Source organism: Myotis davidii, unplaced genomic scaffold (assembly GCF_000327345.1).
Source record: "Myotis davidii unplaced genomic scaffold, ASM32734v1 scaffold580, whole genome shotgun sequence".
NCBI classification, from domain to species: Eukaryota; Metazoa; Chordata; class Mammalia; order Chiroptera; family Vespertilionidae; genus Myotis; species Myotis davidii.
Window position 1 is genome coordinate 3,023,248 of NW_006293313.1, and position 16,545 is coordinate 3,039,792.

At 47.0% G+C, this 16,545-nt stretch overlaps 1 protein-coding gene across 1 annotated transcript in view; it reads right to left on the reverse strand.

Moving 5' to 3' along the window:
• Nucleotides 1–16,545, reverse strand: part of TNR (tenascin R) — a 334,378-nt gene that overhangs the window by 41,349 nt on the left and 276,484 nt on the right. The window contains exons 5-8 of the mRNA XM_006767025.2: nucleotides 12,533–12,796; nucleotides 8,834–8,949; nucleotides 6,518–6,668; nucleotides 2,048–2,317 (exon numbers count right to left, since the gene is read on the reverse strand). Of these exons, the coding sequence (XP_006767088.1) occupies nucleotides 2,048–2,317; nucleotides 6,518–6,668; nucleotides 8,834–8,949; nucleotides 12,533–12,796 (801 nt within the window). The remainder of the gene's footprint in view (nucleotides 1–2,047; nucleotides 2,318–6,517; nucleotides 6,669–8,833; nucleotides 8,950–12,532; nucleotides 12,797–16,545) is intronic.

Sequence of the window (16,545 nt, forward strand, 5' to 3'; positions counted from 1 at the left end):
GAGTCTGTCCCGTGCCTCTCTCTGCTGGTTTGCCTGCAACCTATGGCTTGTTCCCTGCCTTCATCATTCACGTGGTGTTCTCCGCGTATGCGTGTCCATCTGGGTCCAAATTCCCTCCTTCCCCCAGTTCATGACAAATTCTCCCACAGTCATATTGGCAAAAGGCCCATTCTAATGACCTCTTATTTGATCAACCAAATTAGGTCTCATACACAGGTACTGAGCATCAGGACTTCCACATCTTTGTAGAGGACACAATTCAACTCATAACAGCGTTCAACAGGGGTTTGTGCGTTCAGGTAAAGCAGTAGCTGCCGGTTGGCCAAACGCCGTGATGGCTGCATTCAGTGCTTTGGGGATGTGCTCAGAGGGAGGGGTCCCAGGCAGAAAGGGTCTCAGGAACTTCCTGAAACTAGAACCAGAGCCACCGTGGGGCAGGGAGGTGCAGAGACAGGCCTCTGGTGTTCTCGGGCTGGCGCTCTCTTGCCACTGGCCTCAGCGAGCTTCCATCTGAGCTCTTTGCTTTTTCTGAGGAGCCCTAACATCCCACTCACCACGCAGGAAGCAAATCTCTGTTTTAATTGTCTGTGCAATTAGTGCTCGCCTGGTGTCGAAGCCATCACCTGGAAAAGCACTTTGGCTAATGTGAATTTAAGCGGAGTTCTGAAATGACTGAGGGCCCTACCGCGTGGGGCCAGGCACACTCATCATTCCGCTGGCACCTGCCAACCCCCAGCCCTGAGGGCTTATGGGCAAAGCTGCTCACTCTCCCTATCCCCACACTCCCCACGCCCCTGTACCCCGGAGCAGAGAGGGGCAGGTTGGAGGTGTGGGCTGAGGCCGCATTGCGAAGGCAGCCTCCTAACATCTGCCAATCTGCCAGGCAACCCGCAACAGAGACTCATGCAGCAATGAGCCGAGACTCAGGGCCGCTTCCCGGAAGCAGAATGTAATCGTCTTGATTGGAATTTTTCTGGGCCACCAGCCAATCCTGCCTCCATCTTGTCAACCTAAACATCAAGCACTTGCTTTTCATCTGCTGCTCAAGGGCTCTCATCCCCTTTCCTGCCTTTTTGAACTCCTTATCCGAGCAAAGCACAAATAAACCACGTCTCAAACAAAACCTGTTTTAAATTTTAAAAGGAACGCAGGACTGTGGCCCATGGGAGGCCCCAGCACCTGAGCAGTCGGTGCTCTGTGTATGGGGTGTGGGGTGGGGCAGGAAGGGCTGACCTTGAATTCACCAGAAGGGTCACTATGGAGGTTGCTCTGCACGCGAGGCCCTGAGTGATTTTGGGTTGCTGCGGAGTGTTCAGTAACAAATCTGATTGGCACCTGGGTGGGGTGGAGTCCAGCCATGGGCTCCAAGAGAGTCGGGGAGCTCCCCTAGAGGCCGGGCCTTTCCCGGGTGGGCTGTCGGTGAAGCTCTTTAAGAGTCCCGACAGTTTTGGGGGTGGAGGGGCTGGCATCATCACAAGACAGGGACACTGACCTGCTTCACTCCGCCCGCTGTCTGTGGGAGGGAGCCAGTCTGCCCCTAGCCTTTGAGGTCACACTTACAAATGAATGGCAGACACAGGATCTCAGGTGAGGGTCCTTCCAAATCCAGGGGGTGCCATCATGCCATGCAGTCATGATGGACTTACAGAAGTATTACACCAATCTCTGCAAGCAGCAATAAAAGGGCCCCTTCCCCAAACTGCCATTTGGGCTCGTCATATGGATGTGTAACCGTCTTCAAGACAATTTATATTGTTCAAACGAAAAAGGTGAAGCCATGGGACGAGGCTTAGAGCAGGTCCCAGGTCTGGCTGGTAATGGGCGGGACGAGAACATGGCTTCCACCACCAGAGGAGGGTACACGCGTGGCCCTCCTCTGTGACGAGCTGTCACCAGGGGCCCCGAAATCCCATGCTTCCTTCTTGCAATGACCATGGTGACCTGCGTGCCCCAGCACGCATCCTCTCACCCACGAATACCATCCTTGCCATGACGGTACCACTGCTGGCTCATCCCCTGTCACCCCTCTGCCCCGCCGCAGCCTTACCTGTCGTGAACTGGGTGGTGGAGGCCTCGCTCTCATTGGTCCCACGGACGGCACTGACGCTCACCTGGTAGCGGGAGCCGGGCCGCAGGGCCTGCACTGAGTACTGGCTCAGGGGAGGCTGCAGCCGGAAGGTGGTCTTCCCGCCTTCCCCACCCACCAGGCCGTACTTCAGGAGGATGAAATCGACTTTGGCTCGAGGGGGAGTCCACTCCACAAAGGCCACGGTGTCGGAGACATCTCGCACCAGGATCTGCGTGGGCCCGTCAATGACTGAAGGAGAAGGGTCAAACAGAAGGACGTTTGAGAAATGTCAGGGAAGGGATGGGTGTTATGATCCCATTTCACAGATGGGGAGAAGGAGGCACAGTAAGGAGACATCTCTTTTCGGAGGATGCAGTTTGGAAGCAGGGTAACTGACACCGGAATTCAGTTTCCTGCATCTCCTGTCACCAGGCTGAGTTTTTCCCATCTTGGCTGGCTTGAGAGGGCCAGGGCTGCTTCTGTCTGGACAGAGAATTGAGCTTCTGGCATGAGCCCCAGCGCCCAGCTCTGAGGAAAGATCTATGAAATTACCAGCCTCATCTAAACACCTGAGACTTCCAACACAGTTGCCAAATGGGGCATCAGGAGTATCCAAAAGATGTCCCTGCTCAGCCATGCGAGCAACACAGTCAACACAGCTGCTAAGACGCTACCGACAGCCAACAGACATTTGCATTGTTGACATGGAACGTGCCTTCTAGGGAAACGTGCTCTTCTGACAAAAGAGGACCTTGGTTTTGGACCCATCTCTTGTGGGCTATTTTCCCCACCTGCTCTCGCACATTCCTGAGCCAGAAGGCCACTGCGGTCACACGCAGCCGCTCATGAGCCCTGGACGGTGGCACTGAGCAGCTGAGGGACCTTATGGTGGGGTGGTGTTACCCTCGAAAACCTGGCTGGTTTCCTAGGGGTCCCACCATTCATCCTGTGCACACTGAATTAGATGATGGGTGTGGGGGAAGGTGAGAGAATACAGAAGGAAAACAGAGAGAAAGGTCTGGTGAGGAGAATGGAAAATGGTCTTCACTCCTCATGGTATGTCTGCAAGGCCACTAGGCCTACTTTGAATTACTCAGTGACTGGAGCTGATTACTGTTAATACTGTTCAAGGGTTTGGAACTAGAATTAGAGACTCTGCTTAGCTGAGTGTGACCATGAGAGCGACTGGCATCTAAAGTGGAGGCCAGCCTTGCGGACTGAGCCCTCCCCTGTGGTGGCCGATACTCTCCCTGGGCAGAGAGGATGGAGCTGAGTTGCAGGACACCGGACACCCCGCTGGTGTTGCAGAGAATCCCCATGGGAACTGGGGACAGAGTTTTAGGAGCAGAAGTACAGAGAGAAGCACAAATGAGTGACTCAGAGGAGCGTCTAGATAGAGACAGGAACTCGATTCCCAATTCTCCATTTTCTGATTCAAGTCTTTCATGAGGCCCCCATGCATTTCTGTCCTTGGGGGTTCCATGAGACACTGTCCTTCTGGTAAGTTCTCTTCCCTGCCTCAGCTCGTTAAGAAAGCTTACCTCCTCATTACCAGAGAGCCTGAGACTGGTTTGTCACCTGCCCACGCTGGACCGCCTCCTGCTGTCTCCAAGATGGAGTGTCTCCCTGGGTCCAGTCTCAGTCCGACCCAAGCCTCTCAGTCTTGCCGAGTTGGACCTTTCCCTGGTCGCCCCACCCGCTTTCTGGGTCTAGCCAGTTTTGTTCTCTATTAAGCAGCTTAGGATTTGGGGCCTAGTAACAAAAAGCCCAAATGAAAATCGGCAGACCTTTGTGGTGCCACCTGGTTTGGAGTTAAAATGCAGTTTTGTTTTTCATATCTGGGGTAACAATATGATTGAACGGAACAGGTCCAGATGTTTTAGGCTTGCTGTACTTAGGGGTTTTAGGTAAGCTGAGCCATTTTTAAATGGTCTCCTACCTGCTATATAAGCTTAATGCCTGAAACATAGTAGTCACTCAGGAAATGGGCGCTGGATGAATGGGAGGAATGGATGGGCGATCCCCTGTATCTAGGAGAAGGAAGGGGAAGTGTTCCAATGAACTGGAACTTCTTGGGGAAGAAAGAAAGATGTCACAGAAATGCAAATGATCAGGTAAGGCTTTTGTCCTTCAACTCTTTCCTTCCCCCAAACCCTAGGCTTTAACGCTCTGTCCCTGTGAGAGTGTGACTGTGTAGCTGAGTGCTCCAGCTGCAGGAGGTCTTGTAATTTGCATTCCCAAAATGACCTGCCTGCAAGAAGCCAGTCTGAGAGCCTGATGAGGCCTTGGAGCCTCGCAGGAGGGGGTTAGTGTAGGTCAGACCTTAGCAGAAGGAAATAATTAAACAATCATTTTCTAAAAATAGCAGGCAGGGTTTGGAGCAACCGTACTTTCTGCGCCACTCTGCTCTTGGATTCTGCCCTTTCGTGAGCTATCCCATCCCAGCCAGGAGGGGTCAGCTTGCTTTCAACTTGGGCCCCAAATTCTAAACAAATATAGGTCCTACTCAGAAAGTAAACTGGAATAATTATTCTTCTTTCCATTTCTTCACGACCCTGAACACAACACCAAAATATTAACTAGGATGTTTTCCTTTTGGAAAAACAATTCTCCCTAGCTTTATCACACATTTTCAGGTCTGGAACTTTGCATTTTCCTCTTAAGAAACTTCCAAACCAAAAAATCCTGCAAATGTAAAAATGTGGATTAAGGAGAAGACTAAGTTGGTGTTGGACTACCTTCTGTAAGTGCTGTCAATACAGGGTTTCCCCAAAAATGTATACACACTGTAACAGCTGATAGCTCAATGTTGAAAATAAAATGCATTTTAATAAATCCTGCCTTTATAATTATTCAAAGTGTGAGTGTACATTTGGGGGGAACACCCTATATTTTGGAAGAAAAACATTCTGCAACTGTAATGTCCTGGGCCCTCTGATGAACCATTGCCTTCTCATCGTCTTTTGCTTCCGACTAACGCTTTCTTATTATCCAATCACAGGAAGGAACATTCCACATCAGAAAGGAGAATCTACACACGCGACGAAAAGGTCAACCTCAGGCTCCAGATAACCTTGGGGAGCAAAGATGTGGAGCCCGCCCGGCATCTGGAGAGATTCCTGCAGAGCACTTGCAGGCTTCATGGCTGTGCAGTTTCTTCTAAAACACACTTGGTCTAGAACTCTGGTTTAAAAGCCTCTTTTTGGGAGGAGGAATTAAAGCACAAACTCTTAAATGACTGTACAAAATGTACAAGAGATGACAGTGAAGCTGTCGTGGTTGGCGGGTGTGGCGCGCCTGGAGGGAGTGGTCAGAGGCCTGGATGTCCCCTCGTCCTGGCCTCGGGATGCTGCCATGGAACCCCAGTGCTCTGCTGGAACATAATCTAACTCCACAACAGTTTTAAACCAGTGTTTTCTCTATCGAGCATAAGGCTCAGCACCTGATACTGCTCAGTGTGGATCCAATGAGCAAAGCATGAATCACTAACACAATGTGTCTCATTACATAGCCTTGTGGCTCCCTATCCTGGCCAACTCGGCCTTTGCCCTGGACTCCTGACTGGCTTTCTTCAGTGTCAATTTCTGTTTATGAAAAATAAAGCTGTACCAATATTCGCCTATCTCATTTACTCACAGGGGAAGTTGCTTAACCTTCCAGTCTCAATTCCTCCCATCCCTAAAATCAGAACAAACATGATACCAGATGCTATTTATAACTTTTGAAAAATTCTTGGTGAGGGCACACACGTATGCATTATAATTGCTAATTTACAGCCTTTGTTAGCCAAGGAAATGATAAGGCAAAACACGATGCAGTGAGTGAATCAAACCTAGAAATAAAGATCTTGCATGAGAGGAGCTGTGGGGAGGAAATAATAAACAAGTTCACCTTGAACAGTGACCCAACCTATACTCCTGGTCTTTAAGGACGCTTGCCTACACTCTCATGTCTAAGTGTGTTCTCTGAGCACATGTGTATATACCAGGTATTGAGCACTCACTCTGACCAACACAGTGCTGATTACTTTCCATGCATTATCTGATTTAATCCTCATGTCAAGTCAATGACAGAGTTCTTATTTGTCATTGTAAAGTGAATTAAGAAGGGTTGGATGACTTTCTCTAAATCTCATGTAGGTTCCAAAGCTCAAGATACTAGGAGCTGACAAATGAGACCTCTTGATGAGTAAGACTGGGAGAAACACTGGACATCTTAACACAGAATTTCCCCACAGAACACCCTCCCAAATTCCTATGCTTGCAAGAAGCAGTAAGGAAGAGGTTCTGCTTAGCATCTGGCAGAAGATCTCCATCTGCAGGTGCCAATGCTGTTCTCAGCTCTGGGAGATGTCCTCGCCCCCTTTGTCTCTACGTCTCCGACAAGTCTGAAGTTCCTCCTTGTGAGTGACCCAGGGGTAGCCTCGGGAGACAGGCAGGAGGCACTCACCGGTGGCCACGCTGGCCGAGATGGGGAGGCTCCGAGCTTGCTCCTTCAGGGCCACCACGTTGACAAGGTACTCCTCCCCAGGCTTTAGTCCAGTCTGGTTGAAGGATGTGACATCGCTGGGGAGCTGGGCAATGACCCCTCCTTCATTGTTCTGGGTCGGGGAAGGGAGATGCAGAGAAAACAAAAGTCACTGGGAGAGAAAAGTGTTCCACTGTTTGTGAATTGTGATTTAAAAATGGGGACTCCTCCTCTCCCCTCCATGAGGACAGCCGAGTGTCTGGGGCCAGGGATGAGTCTCACCAGGCTCAGGGAGAAGGCCACCCCTATAGGAGGCTTTGGCAAACGGAGAAAACCAATTTTCAAGAACATTTCTTTGGCCTTTCCTGAGTCTACTGAATTTGCCAATAAAAATTAGTCATGAGGTGATGTAGCTTAGCTTTTGCCAAAGATGAGAAGGTTGATGGTTACAGTTTGCATTCATCTTGATGAGCATGTTCTTGGCTATATATAAGAGTTGCGTATGAGTGTAAACAGCTCTGTGTATACACACACACACACACACACACACACACTTTCCAAACTAAGATGTTTGCAGATTTTTTTTAATGAGGCAGAGCTGTATTTTGCTGTGTCTGGAGTTTCTCATGGTGCTACTCAGGGTGCAAATTTGTCAATGTCTTGTTTCCTCTTCACCCAGATGTGTTAGGAGTCAGTGACACAACCAACTATAAGTACAGAGAAGAGAAAAAGGAAGTATGGAACGAAGAATAATACAAAGGAGAGAGGAAGGAGAAAAATGGTAGAAGGGAAAATGAGAAAGATCAACATGATGACATTGGGTCCCAGATTGAGTATCTACCTACCTACCTATCTGTCTATTATACATTTTCTATGTGTGTCCCTGGAAATTGAGGGGACAAGAGGACTGTTCTGTGGCACTGCTCCTCTCCTCTATTCTTTGGTCTCTTTTCATGCTACCCAGAGTGCCCTGTATGTTCCTCAGAGCAAAACTCTTGGAAATCAGTGTGACACATGCCGCTCAGTGGCCCCAACCCACAGATCACACAATTATTCTCTGTGGCAATGTGTTTGACCTTGGCATGCCCTAGCCAGCCCCTCTTATTTGTCACATGTTGTATGTAAAACAGGCAAGGCTGGCACAGTTTTTTTTCTTGCCTGAGCGTTAGGGTGGCATGATTTTCTCTGCATTATAAACTCATCTGCCTGTCAAACTTTACTGGTCATTTGAACACAAATAAGACATATAATAAAATATTTGTACAGAATGTCTGTTTAGATGTATTTAGGTTGCTATGACATGACTACATCCACATGGCAGAGGGGGGCCTCTTGGATTAGTGGACAGAGCCGTGGACACTTGGGCTCCTGGATTAAGCCTGCCATCAACTAGCTGTGTAAGTTTAAGTTCACAGAGTTTCTGTCTCTATAAACTATGGGAACTGGATGTAAAATGAGGGGTCTACTCTGTGAACTTGAAGGTCTTTTGTAGCTCCAACAGCTCATGCCTCTAAGAATGATGAAATCACAGTCTTATTAGCCAACAATGTGTCATGTATCATTAAGTCTGATGAATGACAGAAAAAATGCTCTTTGATATTGAAAGATGAAGCCAGAGGGAAGGAGTCTGATTAAACATTATACCCCTATGAGTGATATAGTAGGAAGAACATCAGTGGGGTCACCAAACTCTGGAAAACCACAACTAGTCAGGTACCGCTGGCAACGTGGAAATGTTCGTTTTAGGATTAGGAAAATAAAATATGACTTTACTGAACAGAAACACATCTTGGGATACTTTTAACTCAAAGATGAATGATGTAATTTAAGGGAAATCTTGCTCAATTAATAGGTTACAAAAGGTGTTTTTGTGTTGCACCTCTAGCCGTGAGAGACGGAAGCCTTGCAAGCGGACTCTGGTGCATCTGTGTGCACAGGAGAAAGCAGCGCTGACCACGTGACTGGCGCAGGTGGCTTTTTTATGTCCTAGAGAGAAGCCCCAGGTCTCAGAAGGTGTGTTCAGGCTCACTAATCACAGTCCATGAAACCCCAGAGCTTTCTGAGCAGAGAGCGGGGCTGGTGGCTGCTTCCCACATCCATCCTCTGTCACCTCAAGCCAGCATGCTGGGCTCAGGGCCCCTCACCACACGTACAGCCCAGACACCCACAGAACATCCCTTTGTGTCCTCAGTGGTGTAGAGAGCTATGGGTCAGTGCCTTCTTTGCTGTCCCAGATCCCACGTGGAGGGTGTGGACACTCTACAGAAGACCATGTAGCGGGCTGACAGGTGGGGTTACCTTTGGAATAAAGCTGATCTCCCACCCGTCGAAGGAGAAGGAGAAGGGCTCCCACTGCACCTCCACGGTGGTCTCTGTGATGGTCTTGAACTGCAGCCCTTGAGGAGTGGAGAGATCTGGAACACAGCAATGTGGGGACCATGTCATAGGGTCCTGGGCAGGGACAGAGAGCATCTCTGGGGGCTCTGGCTGGGTGTGCTCCTCCCATGCCAATCTTATCTCTCTCTCTCTCTCTCTCTCTCTCTCACACACACACACACACACACACACACACGGTGGGTCCCAGGTGCAGGGGTGGGCTGGTGCCAAGTCTTGGTGGAATACATGAAAACGTAACAAACCCAATCTAATAAATACTTGTTTATGCTTTCTAGTCATAATATGTTATTGAAGTACAAAAGTCACACTTTCCTTCCCTTACTAACGTGGTAAATCTTGGCATTAAACATAATGCCCTTTTTGGAGAACCTGAATGCTATCTTTGGCGGCTTTAAGGATTCCAGAGAGGCAACAGAATGGCTGAGTGTTCCCATTTCACACCCAGGAAGAGGGAGGAGGCACAGTGAGGTGACTAGAGGTGTGGACCATACCCACTGCAGAATGAAGACAAGGATGCTTTTCCTGACCCTCTTATGGGCAGGAAGAATATATTGTTAGCTCAAATAAGAAAGTGTAGGAAGGCCTGAACTGTCCATTTCATGTCCACAATCAAAGCAAAGTCACACACAAGGGAGAAGAACAGATTCTGGGGTTTTGCTCTTATTTGACTATTTCCTCCTTTTCTCCAGTGATTCATTTATCATTTCTCTCTTCTCTGCCTCATCACTGTGGCCTCCCTTACCTCGTTATTTTCTTCTTCTCTTTCCTTTTCCTATGCACACGCACACACACACATGGACACACACGTGGACAGGTCAGTGAGGTGGCAGCATGCTCGCCCTGGTGCAGTTCCCATCACCAGCCCTGGAACATGCCCGCGTGCCTTTTCTCAGTTCTGTGGGGAGCCTGCTTCCCTTTCAGCTTTGCCCCTCCCGGGATATTCTCCTCCTTCCTGGGCAGAAGCTCCCTCATGTCTCTTGGTTAAAAGGCAGGACTGATTCTGAGCCAACTCGAAGCCACGTCAGGTGCCTCGACATGATTTTGTCCTTGTTACCTGGGAGCTTGCCTGAGGGGATGCCCTGACGTGGCATAAGAAATGCCACAGGAGGTGGAAAGCTCATCACTGCATGTGCACAAGGACCAAAGGCAAGTGCATGGGACTTGGGCCAGGCGCTCGCTGTGGTGACTCATCCCGGAGCAAGGTGGGGACAGCGCAGATGGGGACCTGCCTCTGCACCATCACTGTGGATATTTAAGACTAGTTCTCAGGCACCAGGGGGATTGGGGGGGAAAAGGTCAGATATAAACAGAGAAACAGAGCTAATTATAGGCACATTAACAGTCATCGCTCACAAGAAGAGTCCAATATGATAATAGGATGTTTATCAACTGAAAAGCAAGGGACAAGAGGATTTCTTAAATCCTGTCCCCTCTGCCTGTCTCTATCCTTATATCCTTCAAAGCTCAGTCCACATCCTGAGAACTCCAGGAAACCTCCAAGCCAACTCTTTCTCCTTTGACCTCCCCATTTTCTGAACTTTCACAATATTTGTTACCCAAGTACTATCTTGTCATTTGAGATGAACATAAAATGGGCCCCGATCTCTTAGTTCATATTTGGTGATAAGTTTCATTTATGACCCAAGAGCTTATGGTTCATGGTCACCCCTTGTTCTGGTTCTGCGCTACTGCTAAAATCTCTGTGACATCATGAACAAAAATAGACCGAGAGACATAGAAGCACAGAATAGACTGTGGAACCTCAGAGGGCAGGCAGGGAAGGGCGGGTGGGTGAGAAGAGATCAACCAACAAACTTGCATGCATATATGAATAACCCATGGACACAGACAATGGGGTGGCGAGGTCCTAGGGTTGGGGGCGGGGGCAGGCTGGAAGAGGTCAATGGGGTAGGGGGGAAGGGGATATATGTAATAGTTTCCACAATAAAAATTAAAAATAAATATTTGGTCTTTGTCGCTGGTTCCTAGCACACTGCTCCTAAAACACTTGGAATCTCTGGACTAATAAGATCTTTTGTGTGATTATGAGATAATTGGCGGCTGGGCCCCCAGATAGCCTGTCTCTGGAGAAACCAAGGCATGATGGGAGGGTTGGAACCTTCAGCCCCACTCCCAACCTCCATGCCTTAATCAATTGTGCCTCCATAATCAACTCTCCATAAGAAACCCCAAACAGGGGGGGGCTCAGAGAGCTTCCGGGGGTACACACATGGAGGTACTGGGAGGCTGAGTACCCAAGGGGGCATGGAAGCTCCACGCCCATCCCCTACATACCTTACCTAACACACCTCTTCATCTCGCTGCTCCTGAGTTGTGTCCTTTATAGTAAGTTGGTAAGTAAAGCACTTTCCTGAGTTCTGTGAGTTGTCATCATTAATTATCAAATCTAAGGGGGAGGCTGTGGGGACCCCCTGAGTTTATAGCCAGGGGGTCAGAAGTATTGGTGACAAGCTGGGACCTGAAGTGGGGGCCATCCCCTGAGACTGAGCCTAAACCTGTGGGATCTGACACTTACTCCAGGTAGTGTCAGAATTGAGCTGGTGTCTGAGAGTCAGGAAGTGGCATTGGAAATGATTTAAGAAGTCAGAGGTGTATAAAGAGAAAAAAATAACAGTGACTTCCTAACTCCTTCCCAGTCTCCTCCTTAATATAGTCAATGTTAATAGTTGGTATGCAATCTTCTAAAATTTGTGCTTAAATAAACATACAAAATACAGAGACACACCTATAGGAGTTTTCCCTTGTTATAAATGAAAAAGGAAAATGCCCATTTCTTAACGAGAGCAGTTTACTTGCTCTCTCTCTCCCTCTTTTTTCCCCATTGAAATTTTCTAAACTATGTTCTAGAGCAGGGGTGGGGAACTTTTTTCTGCCAAGGGCCATTTGGGTACTTATTACATCATTTGCAGGCCATACAAAATTATCAACTTAAAAATTAGCCTGCTGCATTTAGTCAAATGTTTAATTAACTCACCCCAAATGATTTTGCAGGCCTTATACAGTCCTTGGGCTGGACATTCCCCACCCCTGTTCTAGAACCTCAACTTTTATAATCAAAATGGACTATCAAGATATTTTGTTAAACAAAAGACCACCAGGAAATAATGCTCCATGAGAAGTGGGTGTTGTCAGCTGTGATCTTAAATAAGTTATTTTCCCACCCTACTATACACTTACCATCTGTAACACACCTTTAGCGCACGCATATCATATGTCCCATTTCAGATCTCCTGGTTTTAATCTCTAACTAGAACCAAAGCCTGTAGAATTCTCATAACTTCCCTTGACCTCTATACAGATCTAGCTTAGAACAAGAAAGAGCTCAATAAAGTACTTTTTGTCTTTTGTTTCTGTAATTGATGGAAGCTGCCTGAGTTTGGAAAGCCTGTTCATCGAAGTGCCTTTGTATCGGCATACCCTTTCCCAAGGGGGTCATGCCGGAAGACTGTCCCCTCAAGTGCAATGACTATTGCAGGCATCCCTGAAGAATTAAGAAAAGACACTGCGTACTGTCATGAATGCCCATGATCTCATGGAGGAGAAAAGAAAAATGAAGCAGGACGGGGAAATGGTACGTACGGGTGGCCACCTTGGCAGTGATGGGAAGGCTGAGGATGTTGCTAATGACAGCATAGACGCTGATGTTGTAGGTGAGACCTGGCTCCAGCTCTGTGATGGTGACACCACGCCAATCTCCAGGCACCCGCTGCTGGAGCTGGAGGCCCCCCAGGGCCGTCGGCTGGTAAGAGATCACATATTCCGTCACTGCCATCGGCCCGTCCCATTCCAGCTCAATGGACCTGTCGCTGATACCAGCCACTCGCAAGTCCTCTGGAGGGGCAGCTACCGGGAGGCAATACACAGATAGCATGAGCTCAGAGGACTGCCTTCTCCATCCTCGACTCACCTTTCTCCCTCACATCTCACCCCAGGTGCCCTTTTTCAATGTTCTGCTCAGCTCACTGGCTGGGTGATTTCTAATGCCCTTTGTGCGCAGGTTCTTGACTTTCTGTGCTTAGTTTTCCCACCTCCATGGGGCCCTGAGTCAGTGGTGTGCTGGAATCAGCTCCTACTGACTCCTGAAAGTTGATGGTCAAATTCTCCCGAATTTTGCAAGACAGTTGTTAAATACAGCCATTGTGAATGATTAAATATAAACTCAGAATTAAGTAAATTATATTATAAACAAAGGTAAGAAATACTCAAAATTCATCAGTTTCAAATTATTTTGCTACATTTTACTATTTTCTATGCCCTTGAGGTAATGTACATGTGTTATGTCTCTCTGGTGGCAATGCTATATAATTGTATTCTACTGCACAGCTATTGCCAACTCCATGTGTAGTGATGTCATGTTGGTAGTTTGAAATTGGCCACAGAGGGAGTATTTACACCATGGAAATTGGCAAATGCTATAAAGGCAACCTCTTACAACATTTACCAACACACCTGCATCTGTTTCTTCTTTCCTGGGTTATTGACTCCCTCTTGGTTGAGTGCTTGGCTGAGCTTCATGCTGCACCACAGCCTCCTTAAAACTGGAATCCTAACTGCTCCCTGCATTCATCTGGGGCCAGCCACCTGGGTTAGGTTTTCCCTCCCCTCCTGGGAAGTTGATTCCTTGTTCAGGTATAAAGCAAGAACTTTCATTTTTTTCTTCAGTTATTAGATACTTAACAGCATACCAGTAGGCCAAAATTTTTGATAGTTTAATAAGTTGTCACCAAATTACCCTAGAAGACAATATTTGATTTTGCAAGTGGAAATAAAGGCTTACTCCTGGTTATTTTTGTAGACAACAAGAAGCCTAAACAGTAAGTCCTGGATACCATGGACAGTTAAAGACATACAATCATGCTTTATTGTATCATTTTCTCTGCTAAAAAGATACTTTAAGTTTTGAAAGAAATGTAACTTAAGCTAATTTTTATTAGCCTTGATCTTGGGGATAATGATAAAGAAGCATTCTTGAGGGCTTTGCTTTTCTCTCTTGTTCAAATGCTAATCAAAGAATCACCAAAGATTAAACCTCCTAGAAATAGCCTTTCATGTATGGTTCTCTTAGGAAACAGAGATTCACCAGGAATGTGGTATTAAATAATTGAACCTTTAAGACCAATTAGGAGGCTAATTCTAGTGTGCCTGCAGTTGGTGCTCATAGATGAAATCAAAGATCAGGCCAATATTTAAATAGTCATAATTAACGTGTAAGTTTATATGTAATGGAAGCTTCGGTTAGTTTGAAAGTTGCCATTGGTTTTGAATTTCTCCTCCAAGAATTCTCATTTTTTCTTTTTTATCGTATAAGAGTGTAGGACTGAGTCGGCTATTGTACACAGGATTTGTGTGTGGAATGTGGCTGCCCCCTCCCTGCCGTTGTGCTCACATGTGCACCCTCAAATCCTCGGTAGTGGCCGACAAGAGGCGTCCAGACTCTTAGGATGGACATTAGGACCACATATTTGCAATGTTGAGTATCTGCTTTGATTACTTTTGCCCCAAACTGTTCGTTGTGTGAAACAGTCTAAGCAACAGAGCTTCCTCCGACTGCAGATGGCAAATGTTGACCAAAACCACACATTGAAAATTTATTCTTTAAATGTATAAAACTAAATGTAAATGAAATTTAAATAGACTTTCAAATGATAATTGATAATAAGCTCATATCATTTCTAATTCTGACATTACTGAAATTTAAACTGCACTAAGAACACTGTGTAGAGTGCCTACAGAATAATGCCTGGACCAAGGGGGAATGAAAGAATTGATCTATAGAATCCAACGGTAGTTTGCGTGACTATAGTAAGCATTTATTATGCATCAGGAACGATGCTAAATCCTCTCACCAACACTGTGGGACATGTATCATTATTACCCCTATTTTATAGATGAGAAACGAAACTGTCAGCAGACACAGAAGCTATGGTTTGAACCAGGCAGAATGGGTCTAAGCTCTCACCCAGTAAGCAACACCCTTTGAGGCGGCAAAGCATTTCACAGTCTATCACAGCGCTTGCCAACTGGTGGTCTGCGGACCACTAGTGGTCCGTGAGGTCCTAAAGGTTGGCGATCACTGGTTTAAGGAAACCTTTCTGACTCTATAAAACATGTTCAGACACACATTCTAATTAGAATTTTTAAAAATCTGTCCATAGCAGCCCAACTGAAGCAGATCGTGTCGCTATAATGATCCCAGCCTTATAGATGGAGAAACTAAGGCCCAGTTAAGGGACTTGCCAAAAGCCCAGGAAGTGGGTTACAGAAGAACTGATTCTCAAATCCAGATAATCTACACTGAGTGTTCCTTCCCTGCCAGTTTGTAGACCGGGTCATGGTGATGTCAGATGTCTTCTTTCATGTATACACAGCCTCCAACGGAAAACCAGGTTGGAAAATAATTCAGACTGTCCTTTAGTGGGTGAATTCCAGACTGCTTATCGTAGCAACTTCTTTTAAAAACGGGTCTCTAGTGCCTGCGCCCCGTGAGTCACACCGATTCCAGGCTTCCTCTGAGGGATGTCCCCTCCCACAGTGACAGGAATGGCCCTTCCAAATTTCCTGTCACCAGCAGCTCTTGGGGCATTTGGGACAAGTCAGTATTCCTTTTTGGTTCCTTCTTCCCAAAAAAAAGCTACAGAAGATGCCAACAGAGGATGATCCCAGATGAGCATTTGGGGATTTTAAAGTAAAAATGAGGTACGGAAGGATTTTTTATCTTGATAACTTCACCTGGCAAGGTTTTATCGTGGGACACGAGGCTGGTGGTAGGCACTGCTTCTCCTTCTGATGAGATGGTCCCCACTTGCCTTGAAACTGGCAGGAGCTGTGTGCACTGGGGGTCAGTAATTCCTATGAAATGAAATGGTACTGAACTTAAAGCAAACTATAAAGGAACCATGTGCCTTGATGCTGTGAATTTAGGGTGCAAAGCAGTGTCTTACTTTCTGGGGTTCCAACCTTGAAACCTGGGGAAGAGAGGGTGATTAAAAGGGAATAAATTGGGCCCAACTGGTTTGGCTCAGTAGATAGAGCGTCCACCCGTGGACTGAAGGACCCAGGGTTCCATTCTGTGTCTCTCTCACATCGATGTTTTTCTGTCTCTCCCTCTCCCTTCTACTCTCTCTAAGTATCAATGGGAAAATATCCCTGGGTGAAGATTAACAACAACAACAAAAATGGAAAAAAACTGGTTTGAAGCATGGAGTTGCATATCTGCAAAGATGCCATGCTGTTTCCCTTGTAGATTTGCATCAATGTTGCACCTAGATTAGTTGCATGAAGTGTTTTGCTCCAACGAACGAGTGATTTCAGGTGCCAAAGGCAGGGCTGGCTGGGGTGCAGGCAGAAGCAGAGGCAGAGGCTGACGTTGATGAATCCCCATGGGTCTGACGGAAGTCCGGGGACCCTGCTCTGCTGGTTCTTTCACACATTGGCCAGCTCCCGCATTAACCTGCTGCACTGGGGGAGGTGTGAACAGTTGGTTCCAACATCTGATTTCTTTTTATCATTTGACAGAGCTTGGCTTTCATATCAAGAGGCTATTTCTTTGTGTATGTGGCTTTTCACATTTTTATTTTTCAGTTCCTCTCTAC